Source organism: Oryctolagus cuniculus, chromosome 4, assembly GCF_051225735.1.
Source record: "Oryctolagus cuniculus isolate XC-2025 breed Fujian yellow rabbit chromosome 4, ASM5122573v1, whole genome shotgun sequence".
Classification (NCBI taxonomy): Eukaryota; Metazoa; Chordata; class Mammalia; order Lagomorpha; family Leporidae; genus Oryctolagus; species Oryctolagus cuniculus.
Genome location: NC_142870.1, coordinates 143,254,403 through 143,276,640, shown reverse-complemented (window position 1 = coordinate 143,276,640; position 22,238 = coordinate 143,254,403). Strand labels below are relative to the sequence as shown.

The window sequence follows — 22,238 nt, the reverse complement described above, 5'->3', positions numbered from 1 at the left end:
ATGATAAAGCCTTTTTACCAACCAAGAATCTAAATTCAGTGTTCCACAAGTATTGAAGAGCCATGGTGTTACAAATTTGACAAATACAACATTATATAGAGTTCAGGACTCATTAGATCAAGACTTTTATGGTGATGGGATTTTATTGAAGGGGAAGTTGGGGTAACATCACCTGGAAGATGCTAAACAGAAACAAAAAGGGAGAAGGTGTTATTTTAATCAACACATCTTATAAATCTTATTTTAAAGTAGATAGTATATTCCTTTTTATAGAGGAGGAAACCTTTCCCTTTTTTAGTTATACTATAAAGTGAAAATTTAAAACAGCCTGGGTTAGTGCCTGTGCCCTGGGGAGAGGCTCCATGTTGACAGCCCCTGCTCAGAACTCACACCCTTTCATGATGGGTTCAGATTATCCAGTAATATCCATCGACTGCACTGTTATACTAATTATTTCTGATCATTTAGGTCCTGATCGACTTATCAAAAGAAGATCTGATTAAAGGTTTTTCCCAATGGTAAGCAAGCCTATTCCTTTTATTGCTGTCAGTTATTCAACAGCTTGTCTCAGACAGCTACCTGTAATCTCCCTCCGAAGTTCTTCCCTCCTCACTGGTAATTCATGTGGTTATCCAGAAAGGAGATGGATTAACACCTGCACATAAGGCTTTACTACCTGAGTCTTAGTCACTGCCACAGTGCTAACCTGAGTCCCACCCACTGTCTTACAGGTATGAGCTGACTCCAGATGGACAGCCCAGAAGCTGATGAGACATATTACCCTGTTTGTTAAAATGTATATATATTTAATGTGTGTATGTATATATTGTCATTTAAATCAGAACAGTCATCTGACATGACACATGACTGGACAGTATTAGGAAGAGGTAGAGTTATGTCAGGTCAAACTTTCTCTTGATTAGATTTGTTCAAATCCAGACAAAAGTTTTGGTGCCTGTATGTCACTGGCAGGTGATTACGTGCCAATTCAGCAAGTGTCCTTTGCTGACGGGGAGAACAGCCGCCAGTGTTCCCCGGCAGTTACTTTTAACCCACAACTAATACTGCCAAAGCCCTCTGGCTGCCCCCGTGGGGCCTGCCTGCCCAGAGTGTTTTGCTACTGGAGTTGTACTGGCAATGATGTTACAGTGATATACTTAAGGAGTTAAATATGCTCCTGGCAGGGCAGTGGAAACTGCTGGAACAGAAAGGGAGCTTCCTATGGCTTAGGAATTTTATTCCCACTTCTCTAAGAGATGGCTGGCTCACCTTTGTTAAAAGCAAAACATGTATTTAAATAAATGCTCCTCTTGCATTTCAGACTTTGTAAGATCAAATGGATTCGTTGGCCCCTCTGAGTTCTTACAAGTGCTATTGAAGTCATTTCTTCTTTCTTACTCACTCAAGCAAGACCCCTGTCATCACTTGCCCGTCCTCACCGTGCCTTCCTATGTTGTCACTTTTCAGAAGGGCAACATCCTAAAGCAAATCTTGTCCTGTTACTCTTCCTTGTAAATTGTCTATGATGTTCTTTCCATCAAGTCCACATACTAGGCCCTGCTGACTCCAGGCCGGTTGTTAAACAAGCACATACTAAAGTCATTTCCCAGGCTTGCAATGTTAAAATCCTTAGTGTTTGGTATTTAATGTTTCTGTTCACTGGCCTTTGAATTCTGAGTTATTTGAATGGTTTACCCTTTTCATTTCTGCTGCAATTAATAAAATGGGGCAATTTGATGCCCATCGTGACTACCTCACAATGACACGGTAATTTCTCTTAGATATGTGCCTTAAAAATGGTAAAGGATCGGAAAATGTATCATATCCTAAAGATTAGCAACCCTAAACCGATTTCTGATCAAGATTAACCTTCTTCGAAATGCACAGCAGACCTTGTTGAACCATGACGTTTTAAACATGGTCAATTAAAAGTAATACATTCCTCATAGAACTAGAGAAAACAATCCTAAAATTGACACAGAACCACACACATAAAAGAGCCAAAGCTGTCTTGAGCAAAAAGAAAGCAGGAAGCACCTAGTGCCTGATTTCAAAGTGTACCACACAAAGATAATCAAAACAGTATGCTACTGGCATAAATACACATAACCCGGTGGACTAGACCCACACAGCTACAGCCAGCTCATATGGACAAAGGTGCCAAGAGCAAGCATTGCAGAAAGGATGGTATCTTCAATAAAGGGTGCTTGGAATATGGACTAGCCACACTCAGAATGAAACCAGATCCCCCAGCTCACCGTATACAAAATCCAACTCAGAACAGGTTACAAATCTAAATCTAAGACCTAAAACGATGAAACTACTTAAAGGAGAAATATTTCAGGACATTGGAAGGGGCAAAGGTCTTTTGGATAAGACTCTAAGCACAGAAAACAAAAGCAGAAATAGACAAATGGGATTTTATTAAACTAAAAAGCATCTGTATGGCACAGGAAACAGAAAACAAGAAAATATTTGCAAACACCAAAGCTGACAAGGGGTTAGCATCCGCAGTATGTATAATACTTAATAGCAAAAGAAAAAGGAGGGCAATAAACCTAAACAGATTTCTCAAAGGACACCCACGTAGCCAATAGGGTACAGGAAAAAATGCTCAACAGCAGTAATTGTCAGGGAAACGTATATCAAGACCACGAGCTACCATCTTACCTTTGTCTTTCTGATAACAGCCATTCTAACTGAGGTAAGTGTTGGCAAGGATACAGAGAAAAGGGACCCCTTACACACTGTCACTGATGGTGGGAATATATATTAGTACAGCCATTATAGAAACAGTATAGAATTTTCTCAGAAGGCTAAAAATAAAACTATTGCTCTTCTGTGTCTATATCCAATGGAAATAAAGTCAGTATACTAAAGAGACATCTGTACTCCTGTTTGTAGCACCATTATTCACAACAGCCAAGAAATGGAAGCAAACCAAGTGCCTGTCAACTGATGAAAATGTGACATACACAAGGGAATAACACTCAGCCATAAAGAATGAATCACGTCATTCGTGACAACACAGATGAACTGTAGGTCATTAGTGAAGTAAGCCGGCATAGAAAGTCAAATACTGCCTGGCCTCCCTCACACATGGGATCCGAGAGTAGAACAGTGGTTACCAGAGGCTGGGTGGGGAAAGACTGGTCAATGGAATATTAAGTTACAAAGGAGAAGCAGGCTGTGGTGGTCTCTCATTTTGTAGAGTAACTATACAATGTACTTTGCAAAAAAAAGGATTTTGAATATTTTCACCACAAGGAAATGATGTTTGAGGCAATGTGTTTACCATGATTTGAACATTATACAATGTATTCATATACTGTATCACACTGAGGCTCATAAACATGTACAATTTTTGTGCCAATTAAAAATGGTTTTAAAAAAAGGTAAAGCAACAAATTCCCAATGATAGTCCAAAGAGGAAAACCAAAAGCAGTGCAAAGGAGTTCAAGTGTCGAAGGGAACGAGAATTTCAGCATACGCCACATGGGAGGTGAGGCTGCAGGCCTTGTACGCGGGGCCAGAAATCCAGAAAGTGTTTCATCAGAAAACACGTTGGCTGTCAGTGAGGACAAGGACCTGGTAGGGTCAGTCAGCTAATCTGCCCTGCAGGAACACAGGGCCTGAGCTACACACCATCAGCTTGGTACATAAACCCCAAAAGGAGAAAGGAAGTTGAAAATTGGCTTAGAACCCAGACCCTGTAACGCCCTGATGGAGCCAAACCTGAAACGGGTCCTTGGGGTTGCCACTCACATGCAGGGCACAGGCGGGACCAGAGCAGCAGCAAACTGCCACTAAAGGGAAGCCCCCAGGCAAAAACAGTGGAACAAAACACACAGCAGTGGGCAGCAACGAAACCTGTAACACACACTGGGAAACCCAAGTAAGCCGTAATTGCTCCAAACACCCAAGTGAAGATTTCTGTAAAGGTTCAAAAACAGAAGTGGCACTACAATGCCAAGTCCCAACAGCTGTGAAGGGACAGGCTGGTTCAGAAGAGGTTCAGGCCTTGTTTGGGAAGCTACTTATTTTAAAAATAGGAAAGTGTGTGAGTCAGCTAACTCATTATCTTGCAGTTTCAAATGGACACATCTCTTGCCAGTGGGCTTGTGCTTGCTAGATGGTGGTGGAAGGACCCAGTTACAGCAGGAAGAACGGGCTTTTCCTCTGCTAAGAGCAGCCTTCCAAGGGGTCAGCTGATTGGCTTGTGGGGCCAGTTCTCATCCACCTAAGCACGGCTTGGGTTACCCTTGGCCACACCCCCACGCTCTGCCTACACCCTTCCTGTTTCAGCAGCACGCAGCAGCAAGCTGGGCAAGTTTCTTGGCCACAAGGCAGTTGCACGTTCCTATGGCAGCCAGGCCTTTCTTCAAAGGTCCGAATCAGCTTGGAGAGAGGCACTTTCTAGGTTTCTAAGTCTCTTTCTTGTTCACTCTTCCTCAACCCTAGAAGTAGTATCTGCTTTCTGAAGTGTCTACTCTGTGTCCCTTAGGGTCCTCTTTGACCCCCCCCCCCCTTTTAGTGATCATCTTTTACTAGTCAGCAATTCACATACTGAATTTTTCACATGGGGGGGTGGTCATTGTGGTACAATGGGCTAATCCCTATTTGGGATGCCTGCATCCCAATATCCGAGTGCCTGAAATTGAGTGCTGCCTCTGCTTCTGATCTACCTTCCCACTAATGTGTACCCTGGGAGGCAGCAGATGATGGCCCAAGTACTTGGGTCCCTGCCATCCACATGGGAGACCCAGAAGCTCTTGGCTTCGGCCTGGCCCAGCTCTGGCCATTAAGGCTATTTGGGGAGTTAAGCAGCTGGATGGAAGATCTCTCTGTAACTATCTTTCAAATAAATAAATAAATAAATCTAAAAAACAAACAAACAAACAAAAAACAAAAACCAACCTTCTAAGTCAGTGGAGAAAAGGCTATGAAATTTAATTTCTCAAAACAAAAGACAAAGAGCATAGAAAAATACAGAAGATGGTAAAAAAAAAATCACTAAATATATTTATAATCAAAGTTAAAATCTAGAACATCAAATGGCATGAATGTGAAAGACACTACTAAACACTGTTTATAAGAGGTTCAAAACAGAAATATAGAAAACAAAAGCTGAAAGATACCCAAGAATACTTTGAATTCTGTTTATATTAGTGGTAGAAAGGGATGTTAAGAAAGGGATGTTTCCTATCAGCACTAAGAAAAAAAATCTAACCAAAGCTATTATATTCACATGATAGCATCATGAGCATAAAATCCAAAACAATTTAAATTGCTAGAACTAATCAAAGTTTTTAGTAAGGTCACTGGATAATAAGTAAATATATATTTTTAAAAGATCATATAAAGCCAGCATTGTGGTGTAGTGAGTTAAGCCACCACTTAAGACACCAGCATCCCATATCAGAGTACTGCTGGTTGGAGGCCCGGCTGCTCCACTGCCAATCCAGGTCCCTGGTCAATGCACCTGGGAAACTCAGAAGATGGTCTAAGTACCTGGGATCCTACCACCTATATATGGAAGATCTGGGCGGAGTTCTGGGCTCTGGCTGGATCAGCCCTGGCTGCTGTGGATGTCTGGGGACTGAACCAGATGATTGATCCATCATGCTCTCTCCCTCTTTACCTCCCATTCCTTCTCCTCTGTCACTTGGACTTTCAAATAAATAAACTTTTAAAAAATTTGAAAGGCAGAATCACAGGGAGGGAGAGAGGAAGGGGGGCAGGGGGAGAATGAGAATCTTCCATCCACTGGTTCACTCCCCAAGTGGCCACAACAGCCAGAACCAGGCTGATCTGAAGCCAGGAGCTTCTTTTGGATCTCCCATGTGAGTGCAGGGACCCAAGCACTTGGGACATTTTCTACTGCTTTCCCAGGCATATTAGCAGGGAACTGGATTGGAAGTGGAGCAGCCAGGATGCAAACCAGCACAAACATGGGATGCCAGCACTGCAGGTAACGGCTTTACCCACTATGACACAGTGCAAGCCCCAAACCTTTTTTAAAAAGTCAATTGTAGTTCTCTGTACTCTCAGCCATGAGAATATTAAATTTTAAAAGGGTAATTTATAAGTGCATAAAACATCAAGAACTATGTATGCATTCAGCAATAACCCCTATAGGAAGATTATAAAAGTTTTTGAAGGGATGTTAAAGTAAGCATACACAAATGGAGAGGCATGTCACGTTTGAGGTTGAAAGACCCGATTCTCTCTAACCTGATCATTTTGTAGAATTAAAGTCCAATAAAAATCCCAATGGGTTGTATACATATATGCATGTGTAACTTGGTAACAGCTTCAATGTATATAGAAATATAAAGAGTAGAAAGCTTTCAACTAGATACAATAGGCTTATTTTAAAGCTATAGCAACTATTATGGTATTAGTTCAGGGAAACACAACTGGACCAAAAGAACAAGAGCCCAATAGCAGGCCCATTCACATATAATTAGCTTGTGACAGAGCAAGCACTGTGAGGGAAAGGAAAGGATAGACTTTTCAATAAATGATGCTGGGACAGCTGGATATTTATGTGGGAAAATATGAAACAGTTTTTACTCCTACCACATTCAAGAATCAATCAACTCCAGCTGCATCAGACTGGGAAAGGCAAAATTATAAACCTGTAAGATAACAGAATAACTTTACAACTTGTGACTAGGACATAAAGTCATAAGACACAAAAAGCACTAACTAGAAAAGATTATACATCTTTCTGTTCATAAGAAACTACACAAAAACAGACCACAGAGTAGAAGACACATGAAACACATGTTAACTGCCAATTGGCTCATGTCTGGAGTATATGGATGCAAGTAACTCTTACGAATCAGCAAGAAAAACAACCAGACTTTCCAACAGAAAAATGGTAAGAGACACATAACCACATCAATAAAGAAATACAAATGTCTGATAAGCAAAGGGGAAGATGCTTATCTGCATTGGTAGTCCAGGAGATAAACATTCAAATCATTGTAATAGCTCTAAACACAGTGCACTGGCAAAATGGATATACAACAGTGGAAATTTTCATACTTTAAGTTGGTCTAACCACTTAGGAAAATAGTTTGGCTTTTTCTCCTAAAGTTGAAGATACACACACACTATCACAGTCACCACCCTGTACAATTCCAGAGGCTCCATTCACCTTATTCACAGAAATAGTACTATCTTAAATTGCACAGGTCAGAGCCTGTGTGGCTGATCACAAACATGTTTCCCCTAGGACCCAGCATATTCAGTTCTGGATACACACTCTAGAACACTTGCACGCAAGTATACAAGGATGCAAGTGCACAGCAACACTGTTCACAATAACCAAGGACTGGAAACAACCCAAACAATGCCAGTAGAACAAATAATGAATTATAGAATATTCATAGAAGGACTACTATACAGCAATGAAAACAAGTACCCTGCACCTAACATGCAACAATAGGGATGCACAGAACAAACATAATACTAAACAAAGGGGAAACAGTAAAAGGCATGTATAATATCATTCTATTTTTATAAAAACAGGGAAACCTGTTTTGGTTTAGGCATACACACATGGCAAAACTATTTTTAAGAAAATAAGGAAGTGGGCCGGCACCGCGGCTCACTAGGCTAATCCTCCGCCTAGCGGCGCCGGCACACCGGGTTCTAGTCCCGGTCGGGGCGCCGGATTCTGTCCCGGTTGCCCCTCTTCCAGGCCAGCCCTCTGCTGTGGCCAGGGAGTGCAGTGGAGGATGGCCCAGGTGCTTGGGCCCTGCACCCCATGGGAGACCAGGAAAAGCACCTGGCTCCTGGCTCCTGCCATCAGATCAGCGCGGTGCGCCGGCTGCAGCGCGCCGGCCGCGGCGGCCATTGGAGGGTGAACCAACAGCAAAGGAAGACCTTTCTCTCTGTCTCTCTCTCTCACTGTCCACTCTGCCTGTCAAAAAAAAAAAAAAAAAAAGAAAATAAGGAAGTGATTAACATATAAGTCAAAATAACAGATCTCCATGGGGACACTGAGGGATGGGAAGGCCTTTTGGAGTGCTAGAGATGATGTTTCTTGGTTGCTATCTGGGTGTTAACTGCGAGGTGTTTATTCATTATACCTGACACTTATGATTTATACCAAGTTAAGAACATATATTTTATGATTAAAAGGCTAGTAAAATAAGTGAAACAGAAAAACATGGATAAGAAATACCTATGAACTATGAAAAGAAAGGATAAAATAACATTCAAGGCAATAATCATGAATAGCAGCAAAGGGGGAGGGAGATATATAAATTATGAACTGACATTTACTTAGAATAGACCCGAAATACATAAAATAAAAGTTGATAATCCATAGAGATTTTAGTATCACAGAAACTGAAATACTAAGCAGACAAAAATAGTGATAGAAATGGAGATCTAAGCAATACAACACGACATAGGTATAATAGGGACTAGACTTTTTTAAAAGAGCATAATATTTGAGGGCTCTTAAACTTTAAAATCCATGCTTAGTTTTTTCATAATATGCATTGTCAGTGAACATTTTGAAGACCTGTCATATATATGTGTATTTGCTTGTGTATAATTTCAACTTTTTATACCAAAACAAACATTTTTAAAATTCCATTGTTCCACAAATTTTTGATGTACCTTTGTTTGGAACATTCATAACATCTAAAGTCATAAAAAATTTCAACAAATTCCAAAAATTCAATACTAAAAGATCACATTCTTTGACTACAATGCAGTCATTCAGAAAAAAATTTAAAAGACAACTGCTGAAGCCTACAGATTTTCAGACTTAAAACTCTTACTTCTAAACTTCCACTCTCACTAGGGTGGACTAACAGAAACCAAATTTACCCTCCACCTTTAATGACCAAAACTAAAGTCAAAACAAAAAAACAGAACATCAATGTTCATGGCAGTTTTTGCAGTACGAAAAAAATTGGAAATAATCCAAAAATCTATCAACAGATGAACAGATAAGCAAATTATGGTATAGTCATACACTGGAATACTGCACAAGAAATGAACTGTTAATACAAGCAACAAACATGCAAATCCTAAATTATGCTGAGTAAAAGAAACCAGACAAAAAAAGAGAATACATTATTTCATTTGTATAAAATCCTATAAAAATGCAAACCAACCTATAGTGATAGAAAGCAGATCAACCGTTACCAAGGGATGGAAGAAGATGAGAAAGAACAAAGAATCATGGTGTGATAGTTATGTTTTATTTTGATTGTGGTGATGGTTTTACCAGTGTATGTGTATATCAGAACTTACCTAGTTATATACTTTACTATGTACAGTTTAGCATAGGTCACTTATACATCAACAAACTGTTTTAAGAATCACTTGGATTTTAAATATTCATATTTGAATACTGCTAGTCAATAACTGCATAATTTTTATTATTTATATTTTAAATAACTAAAATTGTCTAAAAGTGGATCCAAGAGAGGGCCTAAAGCTGTTCTCTGAGTGGCCCTGGAGGCATCTCAAAAACAAAAACAAAAACACACCTCTGTGGCCTCTTAAGAGTTTGGAAACTGTTTTAAAGAATTAACCACAGGCTCATAAATGAACTGGTAAATTTTAGGTTAAAATGACTTTCTAATCACATTTCTTCCTTTAAAATATTGCTAGACTTCAAACTGCCTCAGCAATTTCTCAAAGCAATTTAATTTAATCAACTGGAGGTACTTAAAACACAGGTTCTTTGATAAACTGTGGCACATGTTTAAAACTAACAGCAGGCTAACAGAGAATTTTAAATCTAGAAGGAACCTAAGATACTATGTTGTGCCTTATCCCTAAGCCCACAGTCACAACACCAAGGCTCTGGTTTCTTGTCTACTGACAGTTACTCTCCACTCCACCAGGCTGCTTTCTGGAAACGCTTTCCAATATTCTACCTGCCAACCCACAAGAGCGCCTGCCAATTCTTCCCAGGTCTATTGCTTAAAAAGGGGGAGCTCAAGGGGTTGCCCAAATGGTTTATACTCACGAATGTGAGGCAGAATCAGACTGAATATTAAGCATGGAGAGTAAGTAGCAGCCAGCAAGAAAAGTACTTTATGTTAAGTGCAGCAAAGGGTCAACCAGTAGTAAAGGAAGACTCAGGTTAGGAATAGAATATGACTCTCCATAACACAAGGAAGTCACTAAGAACACTGAAGTTTGGAAATTATTCACAAAAACTTTATTTGAAATCTTAGGTCCTTATAAAAAAAAGTACATTACATCAAGATTGCAAAAAAAGGACACTTTTAAAAATAAGGGATATCTACTCATAAATTTTTACCCCATAATTAATTTTCTAGCCTAACACAGTAACATTTTTTTTTCTTTTTTTCCTTTTGCCCTTCCTGCATTGAAATGACAATGGCCATGAGGGATATCTTAACAATGTGTCAATTAATCCTTACCAGGAGACAGTAGCTTTCACTGGCTGGACTTCTGCCCTGACCCCAAAAGTCACTAAAGCCCTGAACTTAAATCCAACCTTTCTATTACTGTTCTCTCATTTTACTTAAAAACTCTACTTTAAAACAACTTTATATTTTAAGCACTCAAGAATAACAAAAAATTACTGAGGGATCTAAAGTGAATTTACTACTTTCAATAACTTAAGAACTCTTTGTTGTATAAGAATGTAAGTTACTAAAACCTGTATGGATGGAGAATGACCCAATCAATTCTGAGAGCAAATACCCTTGCCTCAAAATAAGATCAATCCTACACAATTCTTAGAATGTGAAGAATGCAATTTACACAGTAAAAATGATTTGATTTGTTTTCAGTATGAAAGTACTTTTAATTTCCTTACTGCAGGTACAATGGCATCCACGTCATCAATTTCTGTAACAGAAAATAATAAAGAGGAGTAACTTTTTCTAGCAAAAAGCTCAGATGAAATAAGAATCTCTATGCAAAGGCAAACCTCCAACCTCAAGGCGCAGTACCGTTGCTTCTGTGCACAGATGTTTCCCCAGCGGCAGTGAGTGGGTGCCCCGATTCCAGAGCAGATGCTGCACAGGGCCCTTTCACTCTGGCCTTTGCCGCACTAGGAGAGCTAATCACCCGCATTCATGATATGCTAGCACCCCTGCAGATGTGAATGACTACGTGGGCCAACTACCTAGTGAAATCCCAAGTGTCTTTCCAGCATTGCTATCTGAAGACTTAGGAATTTTTCCTTAGAGAACACAGCTCTGTCCTCTTTCCCTCCCTCCACTGTTCAGTTGCAATTTGGTTGTTCTCCCTTTAGCTTAAACACAATCCTTGCTGTCCCGGTATTTATTAGTTCTTTAAGCTCCTGATTTATGTCAGGGTAATTGCCTGGCGTCCCTAATGAAGTCTTAAGATACAATAAAGGAAACAATGTAAGCAAACAAGATTTTGGTTCACCCCATACGTTATTGTACAGCACAAGTTATTCCCAGGATGGTCCCCATCCTGAAATCATGCCTGTTTTCTTACTAAATGAGAAACCTACCTTATACGTGAACCTCACACAGAGAACATCCTCAGCCAATCATACCACTCACGTGAGAGAAAGGAAGTAGATCGTTTTAAGACTGCCATTATCACTGAGGGTACTCTCCCTATCTGACATTCTGTATACCACTCAGTACCTAGCTGCTGAATGACACCTGGTCAGAAACAGTCATGTTTGCCAATCAGATTTAACCTTCCCAATGTTAAGTGTAATAATATTTAACTCTATGATTTCAACTCTGACCAAAATACAGAATTCATGAGCAGAGAGGCTTGGCTTTCTGAAGCAAATGATCTTACATGAACCCATGCTGAGAGGAACTTTCCACAGAAGGATTCTGAAATATGTTACCAGTACAACTATTAAAATGGTTATTAATATGCTAAACAGTTACACTAATGAAGACCTCAATCTGACCAAAAACGTAAGTTCGTCTCTTCCTCTCAGGTGTTTACTATTTACATTACTATCAATCAAAAAAATGTTGTTTGTATAGGGGGGCTGGGATTGTGGAGTAGTGAGTTAAACTGCCACCTATAGCATCCCATACAGGTGCTGCTCCAGGACCTGGCTGCTCCACTTCCCATCCAGCTCTTTGCTTATGTGCCTGGGAAAGCAGCAGAGGATGACCGAAGCACTTGGGCTCTTGCCACCCACACGGGAGACACAAATGAAGCTCCTGGCTTTTGCTTGGCTAAACCCTGGCCACTATGGCCGTTTGGGGAGTCAACCAACATATGGAGAATCTGTGTGTCTCTCCAACAATGCCTTTCAAATAAATTAATCTTTTTCATTGTTAAAAATACTGAGACACTATGGCTGTACCTACAGCAACTTTCTCCATCCCTTACCCCCAATTTTGTACTATAATATATGGTAAGGAAAGTACACATATACCAGATACTCCATATATTCTGAAATTTTTCCTGGAATAACCAGTATATAACCAGCAGAGAGAGAGAGAGAGGTCTTCCATCCACTTCTTTACTCCCCAAATGGCCAGAACAGCCAGGGCTGGGCCAGACCAATGCCAGGAGCCAAGAGATTTTTCTTGTTCTCCCGTGGGGATGTAGGGGCTCAAGCACTTGGACCATTTCCTGCTGATTTCCCACGTATTAGCAGGGAGTTGGATGCCTTCCAAGATCATAAATTCTACCAAGATTTCTTATTATGCAATGACAATGCCAGGATCAACTGGGCATGACCAGAGTACTGCCATTTTTCTCAGAAGGCCCCAAAACAAAGGCAGTCCCGATCTCCTTAAAGAGTCTGTGTTTCCCTGCTCTGTGAACGAATCCCATCCAACTTTAACTACAAATTAGGAGGTTATTTCCAAAATTTGGTGATTTTCAGACAATTTCTAAAAAACACTGGAAGCAAAAATACTAACCCAGTGACCAAGGAACACTTATATTCAACCCACTGACATCTTAAAACTCAAAATTTAATCATTATCAACAGAGGTCTTACCTAAGATTTCAAGAAGATCGTTGGTAAATGCCTGAAATGCTGGGAAAAATTCCTCATGTTCTTCTAACTTCTTGATAATGCTGTTTTAAAAAACACACAATTTACACCAAGATTTCAACTTATGGTTGTTACATGTAGTTGCAGACATGGATGCAAACAGAACATTTTCAAACCACAAAGATACTATGCCAATTAATGATCAAAATACTATAATCCTTCCTTTTTGACCTCTTTGTTCACCTAAGACTGCATTTCTTAAAAAAAAAAAAAAAGGAATATTATCAGTGTAGATACTTGTTAAATTTATGTAACAAAAATCCTAACATGGCAAACTTTTCATTTAGCTCTAGGCTTCTTAGGAAATATTTTTTAAACATTTTTAAAAAAATAAGTTTTTATAACCAGTAGCCTATTAAACATTAATAAAACTAGCAGTAATCAACAAAACCATGGGAAGGAGAAAAAAGCCAATATGGGATATATTTTGATTTTAAAAGCATCAAACATCAGCAAACTCAAGTGTCAGGTTATATACTGGTTATTCCAGGGAAAGTTACAGAATATATGAAGTATCTGGTATATATGTGTACTTTCCTTACCATATATTATAGTACAAAATTGGGGGTAAGGGATGGAGAAAGTTGCTGTAGGTACAGCCATAGTGTCTCAGTATTTTTAACAAACATTAAGTTTTGTTAGTGGTGCCTAGTCTTTTAAAAAATCCTTAACACTTATCTCCTTAACAGTAAAATACTGTTAGTGATTATTATGTGATCTACAGCAGTATGCTAAAAATAGGTCTTGTTGGGGCCTGCACCGTGGTATGGCCAGTGAAGGCACCACCTGTGGCACTGGCATCCCATATGGGCACCAGTTCAAGTCCCAGTTGCTCCACTTCCAATCTAGCACCCTGCCAATGTGCCTGGGAAAGCAGTGGAAGATGGCCCAATGCTTGTGTACCTGTACACATGTGGGAGACCTAGAAGAAGCTCCTGGCTTCAGTTTGGCCTAGATGGGCTCCACTCTGGCTATTGTGGTCATTTGAGGACTGAGCCAGATGATGGAAAATCTCTAATTCTGACTTTCAAATAAATAAATTAAAAAAAAAAAGCTTGTTGACATAATCCAGAACTCATGAAATGGCTAAAAAGTTTGGCATTTCTCCATATATAACTTTAGGTTTATGCTGAAGAACTCCTGACCCACCTTATGGAAACTTAAAGGCCCTACAATCTGTTATTTTGAAATGACCTGGCATTTTCCCTGTTCCTATGGATGTGAGTTTATTTTAGGTTGTTAAGTTACTTAAAAGAGGATATTCCAAAAACAGAAGGTAGATAACTTATGTTATCTTTTCAAGTCTGTAATTTTACAACTTCTAGCACTACAGATGATACTGTTCAAACAAATACCTCTGGAGATCTTCAGGTCCTAATACTTGCTTAACCTGCTCGTTCACATCCTCATTAATCAGACTACACAGTTTTCCAACTGTGCTTACCAACACACACATTGATGATGAACTATCTGCAAAAAAGAAACAAAAGGACAGGATATTTAGGAGTGCTTGGCCTAGCAGTTAAGTTGGTGGCTGGGATGCCAGAGTGTGTTAGTTCAATGCCTGGCTCCAGCTCCAGTTCCTGATTTGTTTCCTGCTAATGTGGCCCATGGGAGGCAGTGGTGATGGCCACTGGCCATTGTGGGCATTTGGGGAGTGAACCAGCAGACAGAAGCTTGCTCTATAATAAGTAAATTTTATAAAGCAGGTAGGATACTTAAAAAGAGAATTTTCAAAATCAGTACAGCTACCAAACATTTTAGGCTTCAGGAAAGGACATTAAGCACAGTGGTGAAGATATTGTCCAAGACACCTACATCTCATATCAGAGTGCCTGGGTTTGAGTCCTGTCTCCGCTCCCAATTCCAGCTTCCTACTACTAGTCACCCACATGGGAAACCCAGATTGGGTTCCCAGATTCTGGCTTCAGCCTGGCCCAGCACCAACTGTTACAGACATCTGGAAAGTGAACTAGTAGATGGCAAATCTTAGTCTTTGACAAGTTAAAAAAAAAAAAAAAGATAAATTATTTTATGCTCCAGTTGTCCTCTTTTTACCTTGCTTTTGTTAATTAGAAATAATTATTAAATGGGGACCAAAAATGACAAAGGCCATCACCTAATTCTAGGAGTTCCTGGAGGTTTCTCACAGCATTGCTCATTTCTCCAAGCCTAGTGTAAACTTCATTCATTCGGGGATAGACTCCATTTAAAGAAGGTACATCAAATAATTTTTGGAAGTGAGAGACAATAGCTTGCAAAGTTTGAAAGTTTGGTACTTTGCTGTCCTGTCCAAAAGAGAGGGTGGGAAAGAAATACAGTAGACATTTTAAAATAATCCCAAATGTTTAATTAAAAAACACTTATTTTAAAAGAGAAATAGAATGTTAGTAGAATATGTAATATCCATATAAAATTTTAAGATAAAAGTATATTACATTTTGAACATTTATAAAAATAAATATTACCTTTTCCTTATTTTCAACTTCTTCCAACATGGTATCTACCATAAATAACAGATCACCAACTCTGATTCCTTCATTTTCATCCTGCTTCCTTAAATTATGCCAAGGTACCAGCTCTGCAGATAGTATTTTCAAGGACTTATACAAATCCTTTATAACAGAAGAAACTACATGGTATTATTGATTTATGTAAATATTTCTACAGTAACACTAATAAAACACAATTATCCAAGCAGCTTAAAAAATATATAGCCCAATTATATGTTTTATAAAACATACTATTACCAATTTAGAACAAGTGTTTTTTAAAACTAGGTTTCTTCAGGTAAATATAAGCTTTGCCAAAATATTATACATTGATTTTCCTGAATTTGTATGCTAAAGTAATGACATCTTATTATTATTACATGTTATTTAAATATATATTTGAATGACTGACACATAAATAATAAGTTTACCCTTATATTTTAGTTTTGGATTTTTTTATGATAGCTTTATTGAGATGATCACATACCATAAAGTTAATACCTATTGAATATATAATTCAGTATTTTTAGTATTACTACAGTAATGAGCAAATTTCATCACTAATTTCAGAGCATACTCATCACCCTCAAAAGAAACCTCATGACGACTCGCAGGCTTTCCCTATTCTCCTCTGCTCCCAGGCCCTGCAAACCACTCATCTAATTTCTGTTCTAGGGTGGATTTGCCCATTTTAGGCATTTCACATAAATTGAATTACACAGTAAGCGGCCTTGTGTAACTAGCTTTTTCACCCCGCACATTTTCAAGATTCACCCATGGTTTTTTTTTGTTTTGTTTTGTTTTTTTGTTTTTTTTTTTTTTTGACAGGCAGAGTGGACAGTGAGAGAGAGAGAGACAGAGAGAAAGGTCTTCCTTTGCCATTGGTTCACCCTCCAGCTGCTGTGGCCGGCGCGCTGCTGCCGGCGCACCGTGCTGATCCAAAGGCAGGAGCCAGGTGCTTCTCCTGGTCTCCCATGGGGTGCAGGGCCCAAGTACTTGGGCCATCCTCCACTGCACTCCCTGGCCACAAAGGAGAGCTGACCTAGAAGAGGGGCAACCAGGACAGAATCCAGCGCCCCGACCGGGACTAGAACCCGGTGTGCCGGCGCTGCAAGGTGGAGGATTAGCCTATTGAGCCGCGGCGCCGGCCCAAGATTCACCCATGTTGTAACATGTATCCTCAGGAAAGTTTATAAAGTCAAAGGATCTCTAAATTAACTTTCGTTAGTCTTCTTAACAGCTTAGTTGTCTTGTCCTAGACATGTGGCCCGAATCTATTTTAAACTATGGTCAAGGGGCAAGGCTACTGAAAATTTAGACTTGTGACTGATAAAGCAACAAACACTTAGTAAGCATCTACTCTATATGTGCATAGCACAATGTCTGGCCCTTTCAAACAATGCTGTTCAAAAGAAATGTGACGTGAGCCACAGTAATTTTAAGTTGAGTAACCACATTCTGAAAGTAAAAACAAGTGGTATTAAATTTAGCCATAAATCTTATTTAACCCAGTATGTCCAAATAAGATTACAATATATAATCAATGTTTAAATTTTTTTCCATACTAGGTCTTCTAAATCTGGTGTATATTTTACACTTATAGCACACATCTATTGGAACTTGCCACATTTGAAGTGAATAACAGCCACATGTGGCTAGTGGCTACCATATTGGTCACTGGAACTCTAAAATACAGAAAGAAGTACAAGAAATTACTTCTAATTTTTGTCTTCTACCTATTTAACATTTCCCAATTAAGACTCAGACCCCATATATTAATATCTTTAACCTTTTGTTTGGTAGGAAGGCAATCGCCTACTTTAGCAATACACCGCAGTAAATGCAGTGTTGAATGTTTCAACAGTAAGTGCCATTAGAATTTGAAAAGTCAGCAAGTAACCAAATAGTATTTTTATTAACTAGTGCTCTATCAACAGGGTACATTTATAAAGAAATGGTGTAGAGTAAAAAAGCACAGCCAATCTTACAGTTTTCCTAGGGAATGAAAGAGTATTATTACAAGGCTAAGAAAAGATGTTCTGGTTTCCCTAGCAGTGACAGGATGGCTGGGGCACAGTCCATCAAGTAAGCCCTGAAAACAGTAAGAGGATGTCCCAGGTTCTTGACCTGCTCCGTTGCTGGGAGGGAGGAGCCTACCTTGCATGGCTGGTCTCCAGAGCACTGGGGAACAAGAATGCAGTAGCATACAGCAGTGTACTGGGATGGGAAAGCTGGAGCATCTGTAGCTCAGCCTCGCCAGAAAGCTAGGGGGGATGGGCCGGCACTGTGGCACAGTGGGTTAAGCTGCCACCTATAGTGCTGGCATCCCATAGGGCCCAGTTCAAGTCCTGGCTGCTCCTCTTCTGACCCAGCTCCCTGCAAAAGGCCTGGAAAAGCAGTGGAGGATGGCAGCAGAAGCAGCTCTTGGCTCACCATTGCAGTCATCTAGGGAGTGAACTAGCACTTGGAATCTCTCTATAACCTTGCCTTTCAAATCAAATCAAATAAATCTTAAAAAAGGTAGGAGAGAAAAAAATCTAAGGAGGCAGGGAAATGGCTCCTTGTCTTTTCCAGCCTTTACTCACTTACTTGATCTCTTGTGCTCTCTTCCTCTCAATATTTTTATTGTGCTAAAATACACATACATAAAATTATCAGATTAATCTTTTTAAAAAATATTTAATTATTTGTGAGGCTGGGAGAAGAATGAGAGGGAGAGTGTGAGTGCAATTCCATCTGCCAGTCCACTCCCCAAATGCAGAGGAAGAGAGGCTAAGGGGGAGGGGAAGGTGGGAAGCTGTAACTCAGTCCAGGTCTCTCAAGCAGGTGGCAAGGGCCCAAGTATTTGAGCCATCATCTGTTGCCACCCAGGGTGTGCAATAGCAAGAAGCAGGAATTGGGAATAGGGCTGGGACTGGAACCCAGGCACTCTGATATGGGACACAGGCATCCTAACCACTGATGTAACCACTTGACCAGATGCCCATCCCCATTTTATCCATTTTTAAGTTCAGTGTTACTAAACACATTAATAATGTGTAACCATCACCACTATCCATCCCATAACTTCATCTTGTAAAACTGAAACCCTATACCCATTAAATACCCATTCTCCCCTTCTCTAGAAATGACCATTCTACTTTCTGTCTTTTGTGATTTTGACTGCTCTAAGTATCTCTCATAAGAAATCAGTGTTTGTTCTTTTATGACTAGTTTCCTTTAGTTAACATAATGTCATAATACTTACCCATGCTGGAAAAAGTTCCTTTTTATGGCTGAATAATACTCCATTACATGTATATGCCACATTTTGTTTATCCATTCATCCCTCAATCCCATCCTTCCCTTTAAAGCCATATCTAACTGGGAAAAAAAATATTCATCTGGAATGATGGTTATCCCAAATTTAGAAGTTCCTACATTATAAGGAATTTTTCATATAAGGCCTCAAAAAATCTTATGTTGTTTCTCAATTTGGATACTGAATATGTAAGAAATATTAGAAGCACTGCCTGAAATTGATGTGTTACTTCAATGGCAGAAAAATTAATTCTAACTATTTTCTCTTGGGTGTCTTCAGAATATGCTAACCAGAAAGCTAATTCCTTGCCTCCTTCTACTTGGAAAACTACAAAAAGTTCACAGGGCACATATACTCTCTTTTAACTCCATTTGCCATGAAACTTTTGAAATCCCCTTGTGTATCAGCAAGAACTCAAGTCACCGCAAAGCCTTTCCAGGGGACCACAGTCAGAATGATCTCTTCCTCCTCCAGACTCTGGAGTACAAGTTATCTGCGTCATTCGATTGGTACTTCTTCAGCTGGGATGTGTGTCTATGGCATGCGTCTCTTCTAATGATAATATAAATGGTTAAATTTTGTTTCATATTTCAGTATAGTTGTCTCTTCAATTAGTCTGAATCTTGTGTTCACTTTTCCTAGTACTTCCCACAATGCCTTGAAAAATCAATTAAAAATCCATAAATATCTATTAGCTTACTCTTTGCTCTTCTAGTCTTTTCCCTTCTCTTGGGAAGGTCTGAGGTTTTTTTCTAGTCTGTCTCTTCAGAGGAGAAAAGTGGAGTTAGCACTTTCATTTTCTACTGGGAGAACCCTTTCACATCCATTGCAGGGGGGAGGGGGGAGAATGCCATACTCACTACTTTACCCTTTTCTGAGATACAGACTGGAGCAACACAGGCCTATAAACTAGGTATATTAATCCAGCTCTGTTTTACATTTGGGTAGTTCTATCTGAGTCCTAAATAAAAAGGGAAGCAGAAATAATTGGGAGAATGGGAAGATTGTTTCATTCATTTTTAACAGGTAAGGTTTTTGTTTTGTTTTGTTTTTTGTTTTTTCTTTTTTTACAGGCAGAGTGGACAGTGAGAGAGAGAGAGACAGAGAGAAAGGTCTTCCTTTGCCATTGGTTCACCCTCCAATGGCTGCCGCACCAGGCGCGCTGTGGCCGGCGCACCGCACTGATCCGAAGGCAGGAGCCAGGTGCTTATCCTGGTCTCCCATGGGGTGCAGGGCCCAAGCACTTGGGCCCTCCTCCACTGCACTCCTGGGCCATAGCAGAGAGCTGGCCTGGAAGAGGGGCAACCGGGACAGAATCCAGCGCCCCAACCGGGACTAGAACCCAGTGTGCCAGCGCCGCAAGGCGGAGGATTAGCCTAGTGAGCCACGGCGCCGGCCATATGCTTTCATTAAAATTTTTCAAAATTTAGCATTATCATCCTCTAGTCTGTTGTGTATTAATATAGACTATTAATATATATTAATTAATAAGTATTAATTGAGCACTCATGTATCATGAGGATCCTTGGGACCGATCAGAAGACAAGTAAGATAAACTCTCATTCTTAAGGTGCACACACATTCAACATTATCTTTTGTGTCTTTTACACTTTACAACTTTATTAACTGAGGTAGCACTGTATATATTAGTTGAAAAATCTAAAGTTTAAAGGGCACAGAAACTAAACACAACTGACTTTTGTAATTCACCTTATTATAAACTAGCCAAAAAGAAAACCAACAAAAAAAACTGAAGTCATGTAACACAGGATACATAGTAACTTTGTAAAGTAAATAAATTTTTATTCTTCCATGGACATAGAATAGGTGACAGTAAGGTTGATTGCTAACTATTATCTGCTCTAGCAAACAAAGATAAGTTCTGAGAAAAAAATGTAAAATATGAAAACATTACCAATTAAAATGAAAAAGACTTTTATAACTGAAGAGATAAACAGGAGGGAAGTGAAGGTAGAAAAAGGAAAGACCTAGAAATTCAAAGTGGATCCACTACAGATTTTTCAATAGGGCAACAGATTTAAAAGATTTCTTGTTTGATAGAATTTTACAGGAGATAAAGCATACAATCATGACAATATCAAATAGATAGCACTTAAAATATAGAAGGAGTAAGATTCCAATTTTGTTTTTTTCAGCTTTGGTTAAAACTAACACACTAAATTATGTCCTATTAATAAGGTCCATAGAGTCCAATAGATTTTTTTTTTGGCCAGGCAGAGTCAAACAGTGAGAGACAGAGAAAGGTCTTCCTTTTTCCGCTGGTTCACCCCACAAGTGACCGCTATGGCCAGTGCATTGCGGCCAGTGCGCTGCGCCGATCTGAAGCCAGAAGCCAAGTGCTTCCTCCTGGTCTCCCATGCGAGTGCAGGGCCCAAGGACCTGGGCCATCCTCCACTGTACTCCCAAGCCACAGCAGAGAGCTGGACTGGAAGGGGAGCAACCAGGACAGAATCCGGCGCCCCAACCCAGACTAGAACCCGAGGTGCCAGTGCCACAGGCGGAGTCTTAGCCTAGTGAGCCATGGCACTGGCTGAGTCCAGCAGATTTTCAAACCATGTAAAAAATATTCAAGGGGCCAGCGCCGTGGCTCACTTGGTTAATCCTCTGTCTGCAGCGCTGGCATCCCATATGGGCACTGGGTTCTGGTCCCGGTTGCTCCTCTTCCAGTCCAGCTCTCTGCTGTAGCCCGGGAGGGCAGTGGAGGATGGCCCAGGTGCTTGGAGCCCTGTGCCCACATGGGAGACCAGGAGGAGGCACCTGGCTCCTGGCTTCAGATCGGCGCAGTGCCGGCTGTGGCGGCCATTTGGGGAGTGAACCAATGGAGGGAAGACCTTTCTTTCTGTCTCTCTCACTGTCTAGCTCTGTCAAAAAAAAAATATTCAACTCCTTACCTTTAGGGATGTTAGTTCATCTGCCCACATTTCTATTATTGGCACAAGATGCTCAAATCCACAATCTTGAACAAGATCTTTAAAATGCTGGGCTCCTCCTTTGCTCTGCTTATAAATTATTACTGGAGCTCTTGGATTGTGAATAATTGAATTGATGCTACACAGTACCTTCAAAAGAAAAGACAGGTGTTTTCATTCAAAATATTTATGCTAGTCCTACAAAGTTAAAGGACTAATTTGTGTCAATAAAACATCATTTTCAAAGTTAATCATTTCAGGTATTATTAAGATCTGTGAAGAGATTGATACTTGTAATCTTATGGTAAAACAGTAGTCTTCATTAACATGGTTATGTTTATATAAATTCTAATGAGAACCAAAAACTTTGAAAGTCAGGGTAACAGAGAGGACAGACAGAAAGAAGATCCTTTCGTCTGCTAGTTCACCTTCCAAATGCCCACAACAGCCAGGCTTGGGCCAGGCTGAAGTCAGGAGCCCAAAATTCT

At 39.9% G+C, this 22,238-nt stretch overlaps 2 protein-coding genes across 14 annotated transcripts in view; one reads left to right on the top strand and one right to left on the bottom strand.

Moving 5' to 3' along the window:
• ESYT3 (extended synaptotagmin 3) overlaps positions 1 to 1,760 on the top strand; it is a 42,846-nt gene extending 41,086 nt beyond the window's left edge. The window contains exons 22-23 of the mRNA XM_051818639.3: positions 469 to 518; positions 732 to 1,760. Of these exons, the coding sequence (XP_051674599.3) occupies positions 469 to 518; positions 732 to 768 (87 nt within the window). The 3' untranslated portion in view covers positions 769 to 1,760. The remainder of the gene's footprint in view (positions 1 to 468; positions 519 to 731) is intronic.
• An 8,418-nt stretch (positions 1,761 to 10,178) lies between these two features.
• CEP70 (centrosomal protein 70) overlaps positions 10,179 to 22,238 on the bottom strand; it is a 61,342-nt gene continuing 49,282 nt past the window's right edge. For 6 of the 13 annotated variants that reach the window (XR_016233265.1, XR_016233267.1, XM_070072763.1 and 3 more), the window contains 6 exons: positions 21,733 to 21,900; positions 15,496 to 15,642; positions 15,147 to 15,315; positions 14,383 to 14,497; positions 12,971 to 13,050; positions 10,179 to 10,860 (listed from right to left, as the gene is read on the bottom strand). Coding sequence is in view for 9 of the 13 variants with exons in the window: in XM_070072763.1 (XP_069928864.1) it covers positions 10,799 to 10,860; positions 12,971 to 13,050; positions 14,383 to 14,497; positions 15,147 to 15,315; positions 15,496 to 15,642; positions 21,733 to 21,900 (741 nt within the window). In the remaining 4 variants the exon portion in view is untranslated. Of the gene's footprint in view, positions 10,861 to 12,970; positions 13,051 to 14,382; positions 14,498 to 14,845; positions 15,316 to 15,495; positions 15,643 to 18,648; positions 18,883 to 21,732; positions 21,901 to 22,238 lie in introns of those variants that run through there. The other 7 variants (XR_016233266.1, XR_011388194.1, XM_089332189.1 and 4 more) reach the window with 5 other exon arrangements.